This window comes from Fomitiporia mediterranea (assembly GCF_000271605.1).
Source record: "Fomitiporia mediterranea MF3/22 unplaced genomic scaffold FOMMEscaffold_6, whole genome shotgun sequence".
NCBI classification, from domain to species: domain Eukaryota; kingdom Fungi; phylum Basidiomycota; class Agaricomycetes; order Hymenochaetales; family Hymenochaetaceae; genus Fomitiporia; species Fomitiporia mediterranea.
The window spans coordinates 3,101,189-3,126,124 of NW_006760391.1; the positions used below are offsets into that span (position 1 = coordinate 3,101,189).

The 24,936-nt window shown below is 40.1% G+C and overlaps 6 protein-coding genes across 6 annotated transcripts; 2 read left to right on the forward strand and 4 right to left on the reverse strand.

Moving 5' to 3' along the window:
- Positions 1-288: 288 nt before the first annotated feature.
- On the reverse strand, positions 289-1,943 carry FOMMEDRAFT_84763 (uncharacterized protein; the record flags this gene model as incomplete). The annotated part of the gene is made up of 4 exons (XM_007266949.1): positions 289-1,389; positions 1,459-1,603; positions 1,660-1,742; positions 1,800-1,943. 4 exons carry the CDS (start codon positions 1,941-1,943, stop codon positions 289-291), a joined length of 1,473 nt encoding a protein of 490 aa, XP_007267011.1.
- Positions 1,944-2,499: 556 nt separating this feature from the next.
- FOMMEDRAFT_156687 (uncharacterized protein) lies at positions 2,500-3,423 on the reverse strand (the record flags this gene model as incomplete). Its single annotated transcript, XM_007266950.1, has 1 exon — positions 2,500-3,423. The coding sequence occupies one exon, from the start codon at positions 3,421-3,423 to the stop codon at positions 2,500-2,502; it is 924 nt and encodes a 307-aa protein (XP_007267012.1).
- A 478-nt stretch (positions 3,424-3,901) lies between these two features.
- Positions 3,902-5,607, forward strand: FOMMEDRAFT_28826 (kinase-like protein; the record flags this gene model as incomplete). Its single annotated transcript, XM_007266951.1, has 10 exons — positions 3,902-4,000; positions 4,056-4,184; positions 4,252-4,394; positions 4,466-4,525; positions 4,596-4,655; positions 4,709-4,831; positions 4,893-5,035; positions 5,088-5,231; positions 5,286-5,362; positions 5,449-5,607. The coding sequence occupies 10 exons, from the start codon at positions 3,902-3,904 to the stop codon at positions 5,605-5,607; spliced, it is 1,137 nt and encodes a 378-aa protein (XP_007267013.1).
- A 172-nt stretch (positions 5,608-5,779) lies between these two features.
- On the reverse strand, positions 5,780-7,749 carry FOMMEDRAFT_20443 (uncharacterized protein). The gene is made up of 2 exons (XM_007266952.1): positions 7,317-7,749; positions 5,780-7,267 (listed from the first exon to the last, which is right to left on the reverse strand). The coding sequence occupies exons 1-2, from the start codon at positions 7,488-7,490 to the stop codon at positions 5,969-5,971; spliced, it is 1,473 nt and encodes a 490-aa protein (XP_007267014.1). The 5' UTR covers positions 7,491-7,749; the 3' UTR covers positions 5,780-5,968.
- Positions 7,750-8,737: 988 nt separating this feature from the next.
- Positions 8,738-9,928, forward strand: FOMMEDRAFT_146910 (uncharacterized protein). The gene is made up of 4 exons (XM_007266953.1): positions 8,738-9,083; positions 9,140-9,209; positions 9,269-9,410; positions 9,487-9,928. Exons 1-4 carry the CDS (start codon positions 8,785-8,787, stop codon positions 9,558-9,560), a joined length of 585 nt encoding a protein of 194 aa, XP_007267015.1. The 5' UTR covers positions 8,738-8,784; the 3' UTR covers positions 9,561-9,928.
- A 526-nt stretch (positions 9,929-10,454) lies between these two features.
- FOMMEDRAFT_156690 (uncharacterized protein) lies at positions 10,455-12,167 on the reverse strand (the record flags this gene model as incomplete). Its single annotated transcript, XM_007266954.1, has 11 exons — positions 10,455-10,486; positions 10,559-10,704; positions 10,784-10,809; positions 10,872-10,982; positions 11,062-11,178; positions 11,253-11,335; positions 11,409-11,496; positions 11,576-11,683; positions 11,739-11,776; positions 11,850-11,999; positions 12,086-12,167. The coding sequence occupies 11 exons, from the start codon at positions 12,165-12,167 to the stop codon at positions 10,455-10,457; spliced, it is 981 nt and encodes a 326-aa protein (XP_007267016.1).
- Between the last annotated feature and the right edge of the window lie 12,769 nt (positions 12,168-24,936).

The following is a 24,936-nucleotide window of genomic DNA, read 5'->3' on the forward strand; positions in this document are numbered from 1 at the left end:
GACGGTTTGTTCAGAACGCCACTAAGGGCGTGTAGATCCAAACTCAAGCTTATAATATATGCATCACGAAACGTGCTGAGATTGGTTATTAAGGTCGCTCTATTGTGGAGGTATAAAAAATGTAACGTAGATGTGTCGTAGAACAAGCATTGCATCTATGCCAATGTAAGTTCCTGTGTATCATAAAAAAAGTAAGGGAAGGCACCAAAGCAAAATCGCTAATGATTATATGATTCCCTTCCATCCATTAATTTAATCCAAGTCTTATCCGTCCCGTGCATTAAGCATTCACCAATCCTCTGCATCATGGTCTTCTTCCCCATGCCGTATAAGTCCTCTGCCTTCCTCCCCGGGCATACTCCCAGCTAAACCAGTCTTCGCAGGTCTTCCATCCTTCGGACTTTGTTCAGCCTCGTGCACTGTCGCATCGTCTTCCTCATCATCGCTCGCGGCGCCGACTTCCCAAACCACAGGACTGTTATCTCCTTCGTTGTGTAAAGCCTCTGATTCGTGCGGTGATGCATCCTCGATATCAGCGTTAGCTCCGCCCTTCGCCTTACGTGAAGCAGGAATTGCGCCGAGTGGTACGTGTCCAGTACCGCGAGGTCCTGATCCAGGTTCAGGTTTCTTGTGCGTGAGCAACACAACACCAGAGACCAAAATCATAATCGATAAAAATATAAGTATGAGCGTCCAGGTATGATACTTCTCGACCTCGGCATTGAAAATAAGAGAATCAAGCGCGCCTGTTCCCGTGTAGACGCCATAAAAGACAGGAACGACGAGTGTGCTGTCAAACACTCGTAACCCACGATTAAGGCATATGATCTGGAATACGGCCGTCACTGCGAGGAATATGAAGGTTGCCACAGGTGCGATGTGTGCAAACTGCGAACCGGGGTGAGGTTGAGTGGACGCGTACGACAGAAGTTGCACGGATGTCCGTGCAAAGACAAGGCATCCACCAGCAAGTCCACCTCCACAACATGCCCACGCAATTCCGAGTGTCCATGCAAGTGTCTTATCGTCCTTTGCTGCCGTCCATGTTTCCAGTCGTTCCGCGACCCAACCCATCATATCTTGCCACCGTACCACTACGCGCTTCCACCAAGGCGTTTGAGGTAGAAGTACTCTTCCTTCTTGTCTATTCAGTTGTGCTGCAAACGGAACAGCACTGATGTCCGCTCGCGCAGCGAGCACACGGTCTAATTGAGCAGCAAAGATGTACACGAGCGTCAACGCAGTTGTCATGACGGCAAATAGCATAAGCCATTGACCACGAGCCCAAAGAGTCTTAAGAAGTTCGAGGTCCATGCCCATTTCAAGACCAGAATTTATAGAACCGAAAGCAACAATGCCGACGACACCGAGGATGACAACGATCGTGCCCTGTAATACGGAACAAAAATCCCAGGGTCAGTGAATTCAAAGTAATCAATAGGCAACACCAGTACGCACGTAAATGTCTGTATTTGTGACTGGAGTGCCGACCAATAGAGACGCAAATAGGAAATTGAATATAAGCGACGTTGCGCCGAGCGGTGCTACGTATTCCGCGCGCAAGTACCGAAGTGCGAGCGTACTCCCAATTAATTGGGACAATCTAGACGCCTTGGTATGAGAACTTAATCCAGAATACGGTGAGATAAAACTACGCACATGTAAAGAATCATTCCTAGAAGCCATAACGGCCTCAACCAATCTTTCCGCCTTGATGCTTTCGGTATTGCACTTGTGCGCACCTGAAAGTCAAGCTCGGATTAAATACCTCCCTCAGGTAAAGCATAAAAGCAGCTCACATGGTCCAGTTTGGTCAAGTTGAGTCCACCAGCATTCAGGATGGAGGCAAGCAGAACGATAGAAACACCAATGACGAATGCAACAGCGGGGCTTCCACTTGGTGCCCCATGGTCATTGACAACCGGTCCTGTGATATTAGACATTTCATTTTCATCTCTTGCTATAACATGGACTGGTATAAGCATTGCGGCAAGTTGGTGGGAGAAATGTCAGACGACGAGGAGCGCATGAGATGGCGCCAGAAGTGACCGCAGCTGAACTAAGAGGGCACAGCCGACGCTTGCGACCGACGTCAGTTTGTGCACGTGACTTCACATTACAAAATAAACAAATACTGGTATTTATGTAAGCAGCATAGGAGAGCAATATGCATGCGTGGATATATGAACAACATTGACAGAGAGCAAGTAGCGTTCGTGTATACGATAGCAGCGGTAATGAGAGTAAGAAAGGAAAAACAGTGCAGCATGAACCTAGGATACGAAAATTGCTGACAGAAACGTGTGCATGAAGGCAAGCCCTAAACCCCAAACCCAAAGGCACTAGGAAAGCATGATGACGATAAATATATGCTATGGGATAGACGAAAAAGGTGGCGAAAAAACCGGGGATGCTTCATGAGATGGGAAATATGATAAAGCTCAGTATGTCCTAGAAGAATTAATAGAGAAGGACGCACGTTTCATGCCTCGAATCATTTCATTTACTGTCTGCTTCGCTTCTCCCTCCTTCTCCAGAGTTCTGCGATGAGCGTTCCTCTACCTCTTCAACAGTCCCAATAGGCGGCTGTCTTGCATTTTTCAACCACCGACGCACACCAGGTGGCGACGGTGCAGCCGGGCTACGGCCCCATACCTCACTTGTCTCTCTGATCTGCGCATTCCTCGAACGCGACGCTGAAAAGAAGTCGAACTCCGCAAGCGCGAGGGTTGGTAGATCCTCGAGCCCGATGTTAGGACGCGTTAACACGAGAGACAGTGGTGGACGTATTGCGACCTCCTTCTGCGAATGTGTGGAAGAAGAACCAGGTTCTTGCTGGTGTCCTGCCTCTGCTGACTTCTCGGTAAGCAAAGGTACAGACTCCGGCATATGCAAACCTTCAAGTTCTGAAACTAGCGCACCAATAACATCCGCACGAAGATGGCGCGTATAAGAGGACCGAAACGTTCCACGGGGTGGTGGTACGTATTTTTCGGGCTTGGGGTGTGGCGCTACTGTTACGACCGTCTTTCTTCGGCTCGACGCACTGGCTACACTACCTATCGACATTGCTTTCGCACTAGCCGCCTTTGAAGTCGTTGATTTCGCTTTTGATTCTGCTGTCTTCGAACGCCTGGATGCTTTGCTAAGCGACTTTGTGCTAGAGCATGACGAAAGTGTCCGATTTGTGCGTGTCGAGGACCTGGACGAAACAGAGCCCCTCCTCTTCCTCGTCCTTCGCGAGCTCCTTGAGCGGGACCGCCGCCTCCTGTGACCACGCGCATCGACGTCCACATGTGGGTTTATGGCTACATCAGTATCTGCATCGGGCATAATGACAACGCGCCCTCGTCTGCCAACGAGGTCTTCACCAAGTGCGGTCAAGGCTGCGACAGCGAGCGCATGTTGGTCAGAACGAAACATAGCGGATAAGTGTTGCACGAGTATACCCGTCCGAGATGCCCCGACCTCCGCTCAGATGCGGGTGGGCAGAGTTGTGCAGTAAGCAGAGAGAAACACAAAGAGAGAGAGAGAGGCAAAGAAAGACGACAGTGGAGTACGTCGGAGTAAAGTGCAGGATGGGTCTTCACAGTTGGACTCACCCTTGTCCCGCGTCATTGCACATATATTTTTTACTAAACTGGTAATGATCGACACCATCCGATGTACGACCACTGCACATCTAGTTATTTGTATATCCTTCTCCGATTGTCCGCTACGCATGTAATTATATGGCTCAAATTTAAAATACAGAGGTTTGCCATGCAACCGTCTAGCTGAAGAGCATAGCTGGAGCCAATTACAAATATATGGAAGTGAGGCAAATCTACACATATAAAAAGTGAGAGTACAGATCATCTCAGCTATTTAACGCTTTGGGAGCCTACAAGTAGAATACTACATGGCACAACCCAAGATCCGGTTTGACAGAGATAGTTATCTATGGTATGACGGAGTGAAAGCCAGTTTCATAGGCTCTGGAACCAATGGACAAGTCTGGGTAACTCTTTCTACATAGGTTGTACTTGTAAACTGTTCACCTTTTATTGTAACAGCAAGTACACAAAAGGATTAAAGGGGCCATGTACACAAAAGTAGTGAAAGTAGTTGATCCAGTGTTAGGAAGGAAAGAATACGAGTTAGTTCGTTGGTTTGCCAAAGATCCTTCATTACATGAGAATATTGTAAGACTGATTTTCTTCTCTTAAATTTCTGGCAAACAATCACACACATTGAACTTGATTTGAACAGATACAACTATATGGTTGTATAGACAATCCTCCTTATTTCTGTTTTGAATATGAGTTTATTGAGACTGACTTGCACTGTGCAACATCTGAAATCTGGAGCAGTGGTTCAGACCTTAGTGATCCAACAATTGCTTCAATTGTATTGTATGTGATTTCTACTTTACCACAGTATATAATTAATGTATCAGGATTTTTGTTATCTGTTTTAATGTCAGAAAAATTCTACATGGCCTACAATATATGCATGACAAAGGTTTTGTCCATGGTGACTTAAAGTAAGTTTAATTTGTTCACCTAGTACCTGAAATACATATTGTACATTGATTGTAATACTAACAATTTTAGACAAAACAATGTCCTAGTGTCTAGGGATTTTAGGATTGTTAAGCTAACTGATTTTGGAGCGTAAGTACTTGTCACTAGAGCATCTATTCTGAAATTACTACTATAACTTGCAGAACACGCGAAGTCAAACCTTGTGAGAGGGTTCTTATATCAGGAGTTTACACCGCATATCCGTATGCTGCACCTGAAGTTTTCAAACGTGAGATGACTTATACATCAGATATATTTTCTTTTGCGTCAGTACTTCTTCAGACAGATACGTTTTGCAAGCTTTACCTCTGACAAATATGTACATAGTGTGATATGCTATAATTTGTGGTCTAAAACTGAAGATGGTATACAATTCCCCTTTTATCCAGTTGATTGGAAGACCTACAGTCAAATACGTCAGCATATAGCTAGAAGAAGGGCTCGTGAAGATATGAAAGAATCAAAGGAATGTAAGAAATTTCACATTACTAGTTTATTTAACACTAAATTTATAAAATTTAGGCAGGAATAAAGATCAAAAAGCTTTGGATAAGATTTTTAAAGAGAAAATGTTCTGGTTTTATTTAGAAGAATTGGAAATGCCTTTATGGAAGGATCCTTTGCGTCCTAAAAACCCAAATTCTCTGTTAAATAAGGAAAAAGCTGGTTTGTCTACTATAACTATTTGTCTGAGGAATAACAGGCTTAAAACCAGTATAGCATTTGAATTTCTTAAGAAGTGCCTAAAACCAAACTACAAGGAGAGATTGACAGCGTCTGATGCAATACAGTGTGGTGTGAGTTAGCTGATTTACGTTTAGGGTCTTTTTATTATTACTATAAGCTACTAACCTTTTAATGATAATGCAGTTTTTACAAAAAGTTATATCTACTCCACCTAGAGACCATCATCAACACAGTCAACCTGAGCAAAGCCACCGAAGGCAACGCCATCATGATCCCCAACCTCCTATTAGGTCCTAAGGCATATATCAGACATCTCGCCGACAGTACCAAAGTTAGGAGTAAACTCATATGGTAATAATAGAAGCCTTGATATGGAATGCTGAAGCAGTCCTCTATACTCTAGTAAAGTAAAGTAATCAATAAGATGCCAATATAATCATCGTGTTAATTTATTGACGAAACACGCACATGAAGAGTGCACATCTGAGATACTGTGTATATAACATGTCGGAGATCTGCTACTGTGCTACTGATACATACATACTTATTTAACTTAATACTTCAAATATTAACGTTAATTCTGCGCATGCCCTCCCAGAGGACCTGCGGGATTGAACATTTAAACGGCAATTAAACGGCAAAAAAACGAAGAAAAATGTGCCCAGAAAATAGAACGGTGAGACAATAGGCACATCGCGACTCTAGAAAGTGACTCGTCATAAACGAGTCCATGGCGAATCCTCAAATGGCAAGTCTGGAAACGTGGGCGAAGTCAATAGTACCTCGGGCACATTCGCGTCCTTCGTTTCTCCACTTTCACCCTTCCTGACACCACCAGACAGGTCACTCTTCACACCTGCTTCCTTCTCAGAGACCACAGAACTTGCGTCCGAATCCGGTAGAGGAATCGACGCATGTGAGGGTGAAGACTCCCAGCCTCGTTCTGATGAGCTCGACTTCTGTCGGAAGCCTCGAGTCGAGGATGTGGATCTCGGTCGTGTGACGTGCTCTTCTTCGTTTATTGATGCCGCGCGGGATGAATGTCCTCTGGAGCTAATGCTACCACCCTGGCTTCTCCGACGAACGTGTGAGATAGGGCGTGAACCCCGTGGGGTAGAATCATCTTCTACAATGGCCGGATAACTTGTAGACGCGTTAGGCAAGGAAGCTGTTGAAGTTGAAGCTGGAATAGGACTTTTGAGACGTTCGTTCTCCTGCTCAACTATTCGCATCGCGCTCTTCAATGCCTCTTTCTCTTGTCGGACCTGTCGAAGTTCTTCTTCAATCTCTGCGCACTTGATTCGCTCCTGTGCGACCATTTTGTTTGCCTCCTCGAATAGAGCCTGGCTGAGTCCCTCAACCTCCTGCTCGAGTGTGCTCTTCTCCTTGGATACTTTCTCGAGCTTTGCGTTTACGGAAGCAAGCTCCGCGACGAGTTCGTCTTCGCGTTTGTTATTACTTGCAACAAGGCTTGGAAGTGAAGCACTCGTAAGATGAGATGCGTCCCGTTCGCGGAGTACATCAACGGGCCGACGTGCTCCGGGGATAGCCCCCGCTGACGCGGGAGGCGTGCGAGGGCGCGAGGGACCGGCATTCGGGTTCGGACTCGTCGATGCCGAGGACGAACCAAAGCGGAACCGGAAAAAGCGCGAGTCCTGCTGCTGCGGCTTGTCAGGAACCGGTGAAGTTGCGGGCTTCACAATGGGCGACTCCGGCACACTCGGGGATGCCATCACGTCGCTCGTTGGTGTTGTCTGCGCCGACCCATAACCTTGTCTTGAAGGAGGTCGAGACCCTCCGTCGGAGAGCTCTTTCTGGTGGTGTCCTTGTCTAGAGTCTGGCCGGTCGCTGCGACGTCGCCACCCTACGTCCTTACTCCCGATTGCACTTTCTCGCCGCAGTGCATCTTCGAGCATTTCATTGTTCGCTAGTGCGAGTTGCAAATTTGATCTCGCGAGTTTGAGATTTGTTTCGAGTTCGATCTGGCTTTTTTGAGCCTGGTTGAGCATTGCACTCTGATACACGTAAGACTCAAAATTTTTGTAACTAGACAAAGGGACATACTAGCTGCTCGACACGTCCGATCATTTTCCCTAGCGCCTCCTTTAGATCCTCCTCTTGTCCATACGCCTGAACGCGCCGCATGTCATGCAGCTCCTCCGGTAAATTTGCTAGCATGGCATCTTGTGAATCGGTTCCTAGCTGAAAACTATCTGACCTCTGTGGTCTTCTAATCATGTCGGCTTGGATTGGGCTCGCGAAATACAACATGGGGTCGTAGAGAAAGTTGGGTGATTTCTTGATAGCGCGATGGTAGTCGCGAATTTATGTTGACGGCGTGCTCGGGGTGCTTGACGGGTGTTGCACCCGCGTTGCGGGATTGCTGGTGACTTATTCAGTCAGCTCACCGCACGATTGTCGCACCTCACGGCCGACGTGACGGAGCGGGCAGGCAGGACTGTCAGAGGATGTCTGTTGCTGAGTAGAGCTGGAGAACACAAGGACAGACAGATGCCTGGCTGGCAATTCAGTTCAACAACAGATCGCCCAATTAGGCATTCTTGTTAGATCTTCACAGCGTTATTGTAATCAGTTCTGTTGCAGTACCCTCAACGTATAATTCGCATTGAAGGATACCAGATATCGGTGGAAGGAACGGTCTCCCGGCTTCCCAGAAACTGAAAATGCAATGTCAGAAATCACAATTAGGCGGTGTCAAATATTGAAACAAAACCAATGCTGCAGATTATGTGTGATTTGTCTACCCAATATGGTATTTCCTGAATTAGCCGTCTCACGGCACCGAATATCGGATTCATTTCTCCCTCTTCTGGCTTCACTCATGTCGCATTTCTCACCAATAAAGCTGGACTATCTTGCAGCATCACCAAATGGTTAAGACTAAGGAACAGCTCAGCTTCCCCTCCTTCATCAGTTCTAGTGTTCATGTCGTCATCTGACTCGGAAGTGCCTTGAGTCCCTTGATTATCGCCAAGATTTCTGGCTTTCCAGAGCTGTACAACTAGCTTAGTGGCAATGCGTAACGTACTGAGGACACTGCACGCTTGTCGCCGAACCACTCGGCGACCGATTTCTGAGAAAATTTAACACGGAACGCGCTGGGGAACACTGATCCACAGTAACCGGAGTTTCATTTCCACTGATCCCACAAGCTGTGTCAGCCAATCCTGCGCTCGCCTTTCGATCATCTTTGGTGTCTATCTTACCACGCCTGCTATGACAGACCGCTCTCATACCCACCCCGCGCAACCGAATGCTGTCCAGACTATCCAATCATCGGCAGGGGCCTTCCAATGACGTTGCGGGCTATGCTTAGCGAGACGCTGCCTTGGCTGGCCCGGTCCCTCCGTGGGATCCTTTTCCGCGGGTGAACTGCAGTCTGTGGGTATGCACCAGAGGGAGCCAGAGGCCTACCTATAAAGCCGGTCCTCCAAACGACTATGTCCGTGTTGCCTCAAGCCAGACCCGTTTCCATCCTTGTCTCGCTCCCGCAAGTGCAGTGCCCGTCACGATGCCTCCTCCAAAGAAAGCCGATCCACCACACAAGATGGTCTTTACTGCTAACTCCCTGCGCAACACGACGATCGCTGTCGATGACGACACACTATACTACGAGATCGTCACTCGTTTCTGGCACCCTACTATCACAAAGATCAAGAAACTCGATATCGACTCTCAGCAGATGATCACCGTCGCCGAGATCGAGCGAGAACCCAAGCGCGAGCCTCGCGTACGATTTGGCCTCGATAAGGATGAGAACGCAGCATGGACCGACGCACGGGAGTGGCTTCACTACACGCCGAAGAAAACGTGTGTTTTGCATCATTCGTTTTCATCGTAACTGTTACCGATAAGTGTTTTGTCAGCAGAGGTGGTGTCTTTAACTCCAACTCCGGCGTCTCTTATCGCTGGAAAACGCACAATCGACAATTACAGGTGAGATACCTTGAACTTAATTTAGTTCGTAAGAAAATAGTGAATTAACGGCTCCGCAGTTGATTCGAGCAGATGGTGACAACAAAGAGCCTCTAGTTATCAAGCACAAACACAAGCGTCACTTCTTCGTTATGCGTATGTCCAAGCACGCCTGGCTAGAAATCAAACCCGAGGTCGTAGAATCCCTCGAACAACTCATAGGTCCGTTCCTTCCTAATCCAGACTTTCCAAGAACTTTCACTCATGAAGGTTAAAATAAAAATATTGCCCTGTTCAGTGAGCTATATTCTCGTCGAGCGGAGACGGAGAGACTCGCACCCGCGCGTCGAGCTCAAACTCTCAGCAGACTAATCTTAAACAAGTTCTTCACACTCGGCACACCATTTTTCGCATAGTGGGAGATCATTCGAGTATAGTAGCATATCTGGCTGCGTTATCAGATTCCTCCTCCAGTACCGATTCCAGCATTATCTACCTACATACGTTCCAGACTCTCACAGCAATGCAAGCTCCGCATGGCATGATTGAAAACCCTCGTCGCTCCCGTTATTATTACTCTCATGTGTCTCTTCTTGATTCACACATTACTATAGTTTACTCTGTCTAATTCCGGGACGGAAGAAGTAGTACTTGTGCCGTGGTAGGTACCAGTGCTGAGGAGATGTACGTGTACATATTGGGATTTGCTTCTGGGTTCACGCAATTTCTTTCGTTCCTTTATTCTTATTACAACTCTCCACGTTCTTTACAGGCTTTTGGGTTTTCTTTCCCCTTGCATATACACGTCGCTCATTTCTTGTCTGCAGCATATTCCTAGACTGTTTCGTGTAGTCAATATATCCATTTCACTGCAAAGTATCCGCCAAGGTTGATTATTATTTTATTGCGATATAGCGAAAAAATAATGTACCACCTTCGATACCAGAGTTGGGTTATTCACTCATTCGTCAATCCTCATACTCAAGCCGACGATGTATAACAAAGGCACGCTCCTGCCATTGCCCACATCCTAATTGGCCACAAACACAGTGTCGGATACCTTTTGAGCTATATTTAACAAAAATTCCTCGACTAACACGTTTAGTGCGTACTTAAGACTAAAAATACATAATTCCCTTACTCCTAGTACATATAGAGCACAGTATCTACTTCAACGGAGACTTCTGACTGCGTTCAGCACGCCACACCGAGTTCCGGGTACCATCTCTCTCCCATTGGTGTTACAATCAGGTCTGGAAAGGGAATCTAGGCCACCGGTCCTGCACCAGCAGTGTGCCCTTTCTGCCTATGAATAAGCTACCAACCAGGCTCAATTTATGAATGGACCACGCTGGAACGACGATACTTACTTGGTGTGAGAATGTCACTCGGCTGTCGACTATGTCCACGATACGATGTACGACTTGGTAGGCGTATATGTGCGGACTTTGCCGATGCTTTGTGGATGTTGAGGAGCGAGTGGTTGAGTACGAGTGTCGTCATTGACCAGAGGAAGCTTCATGCGTATTAGGTAAATCGAGTAAGTGCGCCTGTGCGATTCTGTGGGTATGGGAACAATGATGGATGCTACTTACAATACACCGCTAAAGACGAGGGTTGGCTAGTTCAAAACAGTTAGCACAAGCATGTTGAGAGAGCATATACCTAGCCTTGTAAACCTACCCTTGAAATTATAGCCACGATTAAATTTATTGTTCGTAGAGCTGCGACAAGCGAGCTCATGAGTAGGGACGCAACCCATACAAATTGGCAAAATAACTCACTTGCGAGAGACTGACACGATTTTCAAGGTTAATTAATTAAGGATCAATAAGATTGTTACGAATAGGCAAATCATAGACACAGGACGCACAGCAAAGAAAAGAATCCCATCACGGAGCAGGACACGGTGCAACGGCGTAGTGCTCCCACGAGGCCGGTTGAGTGCGTTATAGATGACCAGCGTGAGTACCATGACTTCGAAGATGAGCTAAATGTCAACGCAAGCACTAACGTCAATTACAGAAAAAAATGTAGCGAGAGTCAATCTCTGTTTGGACGTACCGGAGAAGCCCAGACACCAGGAAGAGCCGGAGACTTGATGGTGGACACACAGGTATGTGCGAAGGGCACGTACATAAAACCAGCTATACATCGAATTGAGAGAAACATGGGACTATTAACTAACCTAGGCGCACAAAGGACTTGTCCAACACTCACAGTATGCATTGACGAGGACAATGATCGCGAAAACTGCTGTGGACGTGAATGAAGCGCAGAAACCGATGGCCATGAGCCAGGCAATGTACTATATAATCAGTAAAGGAAGTTTTCAGCAATGGGCGGAAAGCAAATGCAAAAATGCACGCCGTCGTTGGAGGACATACTTTATCGCGGTCCCACAGTGTAATGACGCGCAGAATCACCAGGACGTTCCCGCTTGCGATTGAGCAGATTCCGATGATGAAGGCTACAGTGATGACTAATTGACAACTCTGGAAAAGAAGGGGCTCAGTGAGCATCCATTTTTAACGTAACTGTACGGCTTACAGCATTAGGTAGAGCGTCATCAGTAAAATGGTTCATGACTTTCGAGCAAACGAATGATGTGATTCAAGAGTAAGTGGCGCAGGAAAACCAACAATGATACAGGTTACTTACGGACCGCGACACATATTTGTGCGACTGAGACGACGTAACGGTTCAGGAGGAAGACATGTTTCGCGAAGGAAGACCTAGCACTCCAGATAAATTCTACCTCGTCGGGAAAGCTGAGTATGTGGTTATAAAGCAAAAGGACAAGCCCTATCGCTGTGAATCATGGATTACAATGGGTTTTATTAGATAATAGTAGAAGACGAAGAGCAAATTGATGAAGGGTGAGGGGAAATATTTACCACTGATGTAGCGCGTTGTATTCGCATCTCGTATGCCTTGTACCACTTGGGCCGGAGTGACCTCACCCAAAGAGTCGGGCATATCCTTGTCTTTAGCGCTTTGGAAGGAGGGGAGAGAGAAAAGCTGGGCCTGGAGGAAGGAGAATGATGGAGTGTGCACAGCAGACTCACAAGCCCGCGCAAAAATGAAGCTAATGGTTCAAATAGTGAGACAGCTTGTTTGAAGGAGACGGAAAAGGTCCCACTACCCAAAATGCCTTGACAGATTTTGGAAATAAGTAAGACGCAGGTCCAGAATTCGCTTCAGAAAAAGTCTATTCCCCTTGGATACGAGGCTAAACGAAATGACTTGGTTACCTACCTCCGACAAGGACGTGCGGATGGTGCGGCAGAAGCTCACTTTTGACCCCTTCTAATATATTTTGCAAGAAGATCAAACAAAGACCCCACAGTCCATCCCCAAAGCTTGATAAGATCAAAAGCTGTCAGTTGTATGCAGCGGACGCTGAAGATTTATCCAGATGAACTGCACCCGCCGTCACACGCTGAGCTTGATCATTCTAGCACAGACAGTCATCGCCTGGAGTACGAATAGCAAAGGCAACCGAGATATTCTCATGCAAGGCATAGACACACAGCGCTCAAGACTTTAGCGGTCTCAACGATTTTTGTTAACATAAAATTAGTCACCATCAAGCAAAGTCGCGGAATGCCGAATCGCACTAGAAGCGAACTTGCGCAGCGCCTACTGCACCCGCTACGTCAAAGGTCTCTTCCGGCGTCTTCTTTCATCCAATAATGTTGTGATGACCATCCGTTGTTGTACTCTGTCCAAACTTAAAACCTATGTTCGCCGCGGCATTGCGGAGGTAGCGATCTCGTAGGTAATCTTAGGGATAGACAGGGTCATGCTAGTACTTACACACCTCCTGAATATTTCTTCTAGAAAAACAAAGACAGAGAGGAATGTTACATTACGGTGCAATCGAGACACTGCTGGATTGAAGTACAGGATTGTACACACTTAGTGTCTACTAGTGGCGGTTACTTTATAGCTTCCTTTGACCTTTCCCATTTTACTAAGTTTTAGCCTGGTCAAGCTATTTACTCAATACTCTCTGTTCTCTTTATTCCTTTTTACCTTTATATGTTTTGTTTATTGTCTCATACTTTTATTACTCTTTTTATTTTGTTTCTAAGCCTTTTAGTCCTCTCTACATTATAAATACTACTTATTTTATATAGTAGTTCTTTAGTTTTTTTGACTCTTGTATCTTTCTTGTTCCTTACATAATATCCTGTCTTAGTAGCTTAGAATATAGTTAGTGTAAAGGCTGTAAGCTTAATTTACAATCAGACTGTACTATCAACTTAGAGAACACATTCTCCTAACAATTACAGAAAAATAGAGAGTACTAAAGTATGTTTTACTGCCTTCCTTCATCTTGTAGGCCATTGTGACTATTGAGTCAAATGCAGCTAGGCAGGCATTCTCAGGCAGCTCCTTTGTACCAAGCACTGCTGTTAAGACAAGACTACACAAGAGTATGTCTCAGATGATATAAACTACATTACAAGCAATGACAAATGATGATGGAATACCTTCCATCATACATTCTACATCTGAGACATACCTACATAGTATATATAGACTAACTAATTAACAGACAATGAAGCAAGCCACAAGAGAGCAAGCCAAGTCCACTATCCCCCCTCTTTGTGTGATCCCTCTAAGCCTCTCACATAACCTCTCTTTCCCTTTCTTAACAGGTTATGAGCCTTGAGCTCCCTACCTACACTTTATCTACACTCTACTATGTCTATACTCTATACAGTTCTACACATCACATGCACACATGCAGCATACTACAACACAGAACTTGACTCACCTGTCTGAGTATCCCAAACACAAATCAATACACTACAGACACACAATCCACTATACTACATACAACCTAGACATTATATGATTGTCATCTTAGTGATTATGATCATTGGCCCAGTAGTAACATAATCTATGCAGGTGACATTGAAACTACAATGAGTATCACTTACTATGATTATTAAATGCTAAAATATTCTATAATATCACAGAGATTATGTTATAATAAATTAACTGATCATACTACAGACAAATGTTAAAAAGATTAATAAAGCAAATGCTACTCTTCTACTATTAACATTACAATAGTACAAATGATTAACACTGTCAATGAACAAACATACTATGTTATAGCATAAATCAAATAATAACACATATAGTAATATCATGACTGAACAATTAATGCTCAAAACAAGTGCATATATACTAAACAGTATATTAAATCGAATAAATAAAACATTTAACATGTATTATAAACAATAATACAATTGTGGACACTATAATAACAACAATAATAACAATGATAATGATAATAATACAGATAGAACTAATGGAACAAATACAGAACAATATAATAACTAACACATAATACAGTTGAGTGATTATTATGAAACATGTCAGATTCAGCAGTTACATGTCAGATATTATGATTACTTATTGGATACCAAATATAATATGCATATCTAAGATATACAGACAAGTATGGATATACAAAAGTATAATAAATAACTACAAACCAAAAAACAATGCTACAGAGCATATAAACTAACTACACACAAAAGAATAATGTTATAATGTATAAATACTGATTACAGTACAAGACAAGTACAAAAATTATAACTATTAAACAAATGATACTACTTTACACATTAATACAATTGTGTAAATGTATACTAACAATGAACAAAAGAATTATATCTCTAATATACTCAAAACAACACATTAATACAACTTAATTACACAGAATGTGTTATCACAGCAGCTGATTATATAATAAATTTCGAAGTTGTAACAGTAACATCAACTGTACAGTGTATATACTTTAACAAATGATTATTAAATTTACATTGTGACAATGTAGCTTGTAGGAGCAAAGTATTAAGCTGATAAGGCTATTACAACAAATAATACAAATATTATTATTATGAACACATTATTATAATAATTACAATCAAAAACAATCATAATATAATATGATTAAATAAATTAATAAAATGTTTAAGCTATTATCTCAGACAGTATAATATAAAATAGGTAATAATGGATGTGAGCACACTTAATAAAACTCAGCACACTTATTAAAAGTGCTACATGAATAATAATTATAATGTTATTAAACAAATATTATACAGAAACAAACAAATTACTATATGTTTTCAACACAAAAACAAAATATTCATTCATAATTACAAACAATAATTAATAAAAGATAACAAGCACAAACAAAACTTGTATATTATACATAATGTGTACTTATCTACTATAACAAACAAAATACACATTATATAAGTTGACAAACGTTAACAGTAACAAAGATATAATAGTAATAACATTTAAATTACTTATTATAGAACATAACAAACATTATGCACTACTTTAAAATACTAATAATTAGAAATCAAACCATGAAAGCAATTACAATTATTATATATAAATATTATATTATAACAACAATTAATAAACATTAAAGAAATATCCAATTCTTTAAAGAAATACCTTCTTGAATTGAAGGGGAGAAAATGGATAATATGCACGAAAAATTAATAACTAAATATAAACAACAGAACAAAAAGTATAACACTACAGACACTATGAAAAATAGAATAACAAAATTCAAGAATAATGAAATTCACAGACTAAGCACTAACTAAGTGATAGAAGTTACAGACAGACATAATGGATCATAAAGGTAAATCATTTGGTACAAAGCAAAACTACATTGATTGGAACTAAATAACAGGAGTCAACACAATGTGTGATTGAACTTCAACATTAAATAAATAATAATTCTACTATGAAACAAATGCTCATACTTGGCAAATAATATTAATATAATAATATAATTAACTTAACAGTGTTTAATACGAAAATAAATAATATACAGACAATTATCACATTATGTAACAAAATAATTCATCAATTCAGACTATAGTTCATAGATAAAAGTGATGAATAACAAAAATAATACTTTGGAACATACATAAAACAATAAATAATATATCCATAGGATAATATGAATATAATTGCAATATAATTCACAACTACAACTGAACAATACACAGATAATAACTATATAAACAAGTATGGAGCACATACATATAATTAAATAAAACTATTAAATTGATTCTTGTACAAACAATTAATTTGCCCTTACTGTGTGATTAATACAAGTGTGAACAGTATTATAATACTATGAAATACATTAGATAGATACTAATAGGTATATCTATACAATGATTCAAATAAAATAAATAAAACTGATATATAAAATGTTTTACCTAGCAAACCAATTAACAAATAAAATGTTGAACAAATACTACAATTGTGTATAGTACTAGATTAACTAAAGAATGCTAGGAGACAATTATAGTAAATATAATCCAATATATTAATTATATGTGGATTGTGTTATAATACATTATTCTTTGCAAAAAGAAAAAGCAAAGAACAATAGTCATAATATACACTGTCAGTAATAGTATAGAGAGGACCTGAAGGCTCAGTGAGGGGACCCAGGCTACAACTATCCTACACAACAGAAATACAGAATGTAAGTACTAGAACATAGTTGGAACTTGCAGAACAGGTGGAGAGAGAGAGTGAGACAAGAGTAGAGTATATAGAGTGAGCCTAAGAGTACAGAACTACCTAGAGTAGACAAGATCAAGACTACAGGACTAGTCTGATCTTGTATGCCTATATATACTAAACTACACAAGAGCACTCAGGGAGTATGAGCCACTTAAGAATGATAAGCTACAAAGAATGAAAGAAAGGAATGTCAAAGATAAAGGTACAAAGAATGAAGGGATGGACAAAGGGTAAGAGACTATAGAATGATACAAAGAATGAAGGGGTGGTTAAAGGAATGGAATGATGAAGTAAGGAAGGGTAGTAGTAAGAGTCAGTATGTATATAGTCTATAAACAGCACCCCTAAGGGACAGAAGTCCTGAGTTCTAGTATAGAAGAGTGTAGAACCCTTAGAACTGAAGGTACAAGAGTAGAGAACTGTAACATCACCCCCTCTCTAAAACCAATTGTCCTGATTAGTAAACATTAGGCTTGGTTAGTAGCTCAGGTATAGGTTGGAACAGTAGGGTTTGGAAATCTGTAAGGCAGAGTTAATGTAGAGTACTCAGATGAAGTTGATAGAAGTCTTAGATTGTCTTAGTAGTATGAGTAAGATTCTTAGCAGGTTCCCAAGTGTGTTCTTCAACCAGGTATCCCTTCTAGTAGATAAGGAACTTAAGCTTTCTGTGTACTAGCTTAGTATCTACTATGTACTCTACTTTGTATTCCAGTTTAGAGCTAATAAGTTCTGGTAGAGGTAGAGAGGGTCTTTGTTGTGAAGAAAAACTAGAATTATAGTATTAAGACAATAGAACCTTATTGAACACTGAGTGTATGTGCTTCTATGTTACTAGAAGTTGGAGTTTATAGGTAGAGACACTGACCTTCTTTTTAATGACAAAGGGTCTGAAGCACTTGTTGTCCAACTTCTTCATTAGGCAATCTGTGGTTAGGTTAGTAGCTTCTAGTATAACTTTGTCACTAGGCTAGTAATCCTTAGCTGTGGACCTCTTCTAATTATAGTTCTACTTTATAACCTACACTACCTTTTCTAAAAGAGCTTGTACATCCTCCCTGGTTCTGTGTATCTGTTCTACAAAGTTTGTTACAGATTCAGAACTACTGTTCTGGTTTAGAACTGTCTCCTAGTACAGATGTCTCTCATAATTGAGGAAGAACAGGGACTGTCCTGTTACAGAGTGTTACTAGTTATTGTGTACAAATTCTGTCAGAGCTAACTATTCAGACTAATCTGATTACTAATAATTGATGAACATTCAGAGGTAGAGTTTGATCTCCTGATTGACTCACTCAGTTTGACTGTCAGTCTGTAGGTAATAAGTAGTAGAAGGGTTCCCTTAAATTCTGAGAAGTACATACAAGTCTTGTATGAATTTCAACTTGAATTATAGTCCACAATCATGAATAAGCTTCTGAGGGAGTCTATGTAACTAGAAGACATAATCCTGATAAATACACACTATACCTTTAGAAGTGAGTTCTGTTCAGGTTGGAACTATGTAGACTTGCTTAGAGAATCAGTTAACAATTATACAGATAGTGTTGTAACCCTAAGACTCAGGTAGCTTACTAATCAGGTTCACTAAGACTTCTTCCTAAGAGTGATCTAGAATCTAATACAGATGTAGGGGAGTCTGAACCCTTGTCTAGTAGGCCTTAGTCTGTTAGCATATATTACAACTAGTTACATACTTTAGGATTTCCCTCTACATTCTGAACTACTAGTAGTTCCAAGTAATGAGTTCCTGTGTTTTGTGTTAGTCTAAATGTTTTACAGTTGGATTGTTATGATAAGCTTAGACAATGTCCTCCTACAGCTTCCAATCCTTTAGAATGTATAGTTAGCCTTCCTAGTAAACCTATTCATCCTTATCCTCCTCCTAATCCCTTGCCTACTTCTTTAGCTGCTTCACTACAACCTAGTCCTGTGTGTGTCTTAGAGCTTACTATATGTAAGTGACAAAGTTAACATCCTTGGATTCAAGTCAGATCTCTCAGATTGTCTTAGACATGAAACAGGAATTGTTTAGAAGAACAAGATTTTTGTTATTATTCTCCCCCCTTTTATAACCTACTTGTTTTGAGAGTAAATCAGCTTTTGTCATTTGTATTCTAGGTTTGTAAGTTAGTACAAAGTCAAAGTTCTATAGTTCTAACATCTAGCAGGCTTAGTAGCAGTTGAGCTTCTGAGGCACTCAGAAGTACTAGAGATTAAGGTGATTACTCTAAATCTCAAACTTCTGTACAGTACTAAGAAGATATTAACACTACTCCTCTAGGGAACAGACAATTACAAGGAGTTTCTTGTTATAGATAGAGTAGTTCTGTTCTGTTACAGAGAGGGATTCTAATCAGAATACTATTAGACACTACTTTCTGTCAATAAACTAGGACAGTACTACTCTATTCACAAAGTCAGAAGAGTTGGCTTTAACTCAGAACTTGTCTACAACTGTCAGAACTATTAATACAGGCTTGCTAGTAATAGCCTACTTAAGGGACTCAAACACAGACTGCTACTAATCATTCTATTGTTAAGGAACATCTTTGCTAGTAAGATTGTGAAGGGGCCAGACAATAGTACTAAAGCCTTAAATAAAGTATTAGTAGTAGTTTACAAACCTAAGGAACACTTAGACCTGTTTCAGGTTCTAAGGTTGTAGCCAGTTCTAAACTGTAGTTACCTTTGTTAGATTCATACAGACCTCTCCTCTACTAATTACAAAGCCTAGATAATCTACTGACTCCTGTACAAAAGAGTACTTTACTTCTTAGAGAAACAGTTTATTATCTTAGAGCTGTTGTAGAACCACTTGAATTAGTCAGTAATAGTGCTCAACTGTCTAGGTGAAGATTAGAATGTTGTCTAGGTACACACTAACATACTCTGAGTTAATCAGATCTGTAAGGATGTGATTCATAAATGACTAGAATGTTGTAGACAAGTTAGTTAGTCTGAAGAACATTATAGTTAGTTTGTACAATCTACAATTAGTTTAGAATACAGCCTTCTACTCATCTCTGTCTTAGATTCAAATGTTATTGTATTCCTATCAAATGTCCAACTTAGTAAAAACCCTGAATGTATGTGTCTTATTAATGAGCTCCTGAATCAGGGGGAGCAGGTACTTGTTTTTGACAGTACTCTTATTAAGACAATAATAATCCTAGACTAGGTAGAGCTTCCTATCTTTCTTTTTGATAAAGAAGAAAGGGGAGGCTATAAAGGACTTTAAGAGTCAGATCTAGCTATTCTAAAGATTTTCCTAAAGGAACTTGTTAAGCACCTCCTACTTGTCTCTGTTAAGTAGGTAGACCTTATAATCCTTAGGTTGGAAACCCTTAGTCAATTCAATTGTATAATTCTAGAGACAGTATTTAGGAAGCTAGTCAAATTCCTCTTCACTAAAGACTTTAGGGAACTCTTAGACAAAATCCAGCAAGCTGAGTCTATATGTGTTCTAGAGTAGAGTTATTCTGAGAGGGTTCTAGACTGGTTCTGTCTTAGACATTCTTTAGATTGACTCTGTTCTGCTTTGACTAGAATATGTATTTACATATCTATCCTAATCAAAGAAGAACAACTAGTCACCTTCATCAGAACTGTTAGTAACATTAGAAGTGTCTGTATTTACTCAGAACAGTAGTATAAGGTAGCTGTAAGACTCAGAACACTAATTGAACACAAGTGTCTACTCTAACTAGTTAATAGTAGGGTTGTAAGCTTTAAGCTATTCAAATCTGATAAAGACATCTATCTTTCTAAGGTTAGTGACTCTAAACTCAATACTTTCCTCATAATCCTAAATAGTCATCTGTAGTTGGACAAACTTAGTAATCTGACCATTCTGGTTCAGGGTTCTGTCTGTATTGTATACTAGGATCAGAAGTAGAATGTATTAAGTAGGGAGGTAGTGTTCCTACACAAAGGCCTTATTAATACACAAACTAGTGTATCTACTGTTTACTAGAGCTATTGTTTGAATCTAGAGAGATTCTAAGAAGGGAGCCAAGAGGACAGGGACCTAGAGCTAGTACTCAGAACATTCTCAGATGAACTACTACTTGTTCTGAAGGGAATGTACAGCTTGTACAGTCTTATTGTTTAAGAGAGTAAGTATATGTACTAACATTTCCTTATTAACCTCTCTCTTTCAACAAGGACAGACCTATGTCCTTAGCTGTGAACTCAGCTGAGACTATCCCTACTTAATACTATAAACAAACTACTGAGTAGTAAACAGGGCTAGGTAGTGTTCTGAACATTCTAAGATCTTAGAATGTAGAAGTAACAGGTTGGATTGTGTAGATTTAGACTTGGATAAAGTGTGAAGAGAAGAATCAAAAGAATCAGAAGAAATAGGAGAACTATCTACTTTTGTTTCCAACTTTTTTCTTTCTAATAAATAATTTTGTTAATTTATTTTTTCTACTTTTTCTACTTTTTCTACTTTTCTTACTTTATTTACTTCTAATCCTACAGTGTCTATTGAATCAAAAGTGGCTATTAAAAAATCTGAGTTATAGCCCTTCAGTACTACATTTACTGTTAGGCCTCTACAAAATCCTAGAGTATATAGTCAGGGTCTAGGAGTTCTAAGGTGACTTCTAGATTTGCAGAAAAGGCTTCTTACTACAAATCCTGCTTGTCACTCATTATTACTCTAATGACCTGACAGATATACTGTTACTTCTGTAGACAGTCCTTAATCTAGTACCCTGACTTTCTACAGGCAAAGTATGCTCCTTACTTTCAGGCTTCTCTAATGTCTATCAGAACAGATTGATTGTAAATTATAGGCAGATCAATCTAAAGGCTTAGAACTGTTAGAGCTAAACACATGTGTAAGCATTCTGTACAGACTTGACACATTCAGACTGTAGCTTGGTTGAAGGAAATGGTATACATTTTCTACTCAGTGTAAGTGACCAGTTCTAGTGTTATTCTAAGGATCTTATTGACTAGTTCTGAGTGAAGAGCTTTTTCAAGCATTCTGATAAGGACATTATTGAACCCAAGTACAAATCCTGCCTTCTAGGCTAAGATATCAAACTCCTGAAAGAAGGCATTAGTAGAATGTTTGCCCTGTTACAGAGATACAAGCTTGTTCTGTGTATTACACTTCTCATTTAGATTAATGAAGGAAGTACAGAGCTGCCTTATAAATTCCAAGTATGACTCATTGTTCTAAAGTCAGATTAGGCTTCTAATCCAATGGCCTTTGATCCAGTTCTAGGCCTAGGTGGCTGTGTTACCTTCCTTTATAAAGGAGAGGACAAATAGGACACAATTGAGATCTGAGAATAGATTGGTTGAAGTAGTAGCTACATATAGTTCAACTTAGTACTAGAAGTCCTCAAAGTGCTACCTATTAAAGTCTAAAGAGTAGGCTACATGTACTTTCTTTCTAGAACAGGTTACAACTTCTAGAACAATTGAAACAGGTTCTGAAGAGGCTGAGGGTATGTAGTTAGTAAAGGCCTCTTAGATAGAAGTCTACACATATTAAGTTAGTTCTGCTTGTAACTACTGATCCAGTAGGACAGTAGGGGTGGTGGTTAGTGTAGGAGGGTCTATATTTACACTACAAAGGAATTGGCACTAAACTAAAAGGGGTAATGAATAGAAGAAGGGTAGTAAAAGTTTAAAAGGGGTTTAAAATTTTAAAAATGTAGAAGGGTCAGGACAAAGAAAAGAGATTAACACAATAGTGAGTACTGATGCTCAAAATGTAGGAGAGTTGTAGGGTAGTAATAGGTAGTCTTGATCTGATGTCAGTAACAGTGTAGAGGGGACCTGAAGGCTTAGTAAGGGGACCCAAGCTACAACTATCCTACATAACAGAAATACAGAATGCAAGTACTAGAACATAGTCAGAACTTGCAGAACAGGCAGAGAGAGAGAGTGAGACAAGAGTAGAGTATATAGAGTGAGCCTAAGAGTACAGGACTACCTAGAGTAGACAAGATCAAGACTACAGGACCAGTCTGATCTTGTACACTTATATATACTAAACTACACAAGAGTACTCAGAGAGTATGAGCTACTTAAGAATGATAAGCTATGAAGAATGAAAGAAAGGAATGTTAAAGATAAAGGTACAAAGAATGAAGGGATGGACAAAGGGTAAGAGACTATAGAATGATACAAAGAATGAAGGGGTGGTCAAAGGAATGGAATGATGAAGTAAGGAAGGGTAGTAGCAAGAGTCAGCACACATATAGTCTATAGACAGTGCCCCCAAGGGACAGAAGTCCTGAGTTCTGGTACAGAAGGGTGTGGAACCCTTAGAACTGAAGGTACAAGAGTAGAGAACTGTAACATACACATATATATATATAATACTATAATTGCAACAATTCACAATAACATTGTTAATGATAAATAATACAAATGCATGTTAGTAATGATTTACAATGGATAACTATGTTGGCTATTAAAGAAACAATGTAACAGATTGTATAGTTACTCAGAATGTATTAGAAACAATCAATTAACAAACATAACATTAATAAATTAATATACAGATATAAACAATAATGTAAAGCAAACGAACAAACAATACATTCATGATATAATACATATATGATGCACTTAGACACATAGTGAACTGCCTGCAGCCAGACATAACATCTATGCAACAAATATACATTAGTATAAAACCTCATTAATCTCAGAATGAAGCAATCTAGCAAAAACAAATATTATTATTGATATTATAATATACAATTAATGTAACACTTCAATCTAAAGACATAAATCAGCTATTACTGAATGCTTAATGTATATACAAATGTAGACAAACATGGACAGCAATGATTAAAGAAGGATATTATTACAACATCAAATATACATTTTACTAGCATGATTCATTAGTTTCACAGTGAAGTAAAAGGAAATTACTAGAGTACTCAAACAAACTTAATAACAAATGATATGACTGAATAACAAACAATAAAACAAAACGAGCAATTGCATTTATGATTTAAATATGTGTATATACATACCTATGTATGCTGACAAGATTCTGCAGGTCTCTGAAGCATTTACAAATTATTTAATAACATTTACAAACAATCTATTGTGATAACAATACTGTTATTGAACAGTATATTATGAATGAACAAACTAATTAAATATACTTAATTAATATAACATTGGACGAACTTAACACAAAGTGGATGACATTCAGAACAGACAATGCATTACTATAATGCTAATAATATTATTATTAACTACATCAAGTTATAAACGTGTTACACAAACGAACAATTGTACAATGCAGTTATAATGATTAAACTATCTATACATACTGTAAGCAAACATCTTACAAGTCTACTAGACCTAGTAAGAGTTTGAAGGGGAGTGTTAAGACGAGACTACACAAGAGTATGTCTCAGATGATATAAACTACATTACAAGCAATGACGAACGATGATGGAATACCTTCCATCATACATTCTACATCTGAGACATACCTACATAGTATATATAGACTAACTAATTAACAGACAATGAAGCAAGCCGCAAGAGAGCGAGCTGAGTCCACTATCCCCCCTCTTTGTGTGATCCCTCTAAGCCTCTCACATAACCTCTCTTTCCCTTTCTTAACAACTGCTTCAGGAATGATTGCTGATATAACGTGCAAGTTGTTGGATGGAAGGGCTGGAAGGAGAGCTTTGAGGAAAGTAAGGCAGTCCTACAAATAATTTGATGAACAACATGAATATGCATGCAATTTTTAAATACCACCTTTTTCACTGCAGATAACGTATCTTCTACAACCTCGTCCATCTTCGCAAATAGGCTTTCTGCGTCAACCTCAATTTTACTAGCACTCATGATTTTCCCCAGAAGTGTCTGCAGCATATTCCTAGACCGTTTCGTGTAGTCAATATATCCATTTCACTGCAAAGTACCCGCTGAGGTTGATTGTTGTTTTATTGCGATATAGTGAACAAACAACGTACCATCTTCGATACCAGAGTTGGGTTATACGCTCATTCGTCAATCCTCATACTCAAACGGACAATGTATAACAAAGGCACGTTCCTGCCATCGCCCACATCCTAATTGGCCACAGACACAGTGTCAGATACTTCTTGAGCCATATTTAACAATAATTCCTCAACTAACACGTTTAGTGTGTACTTAA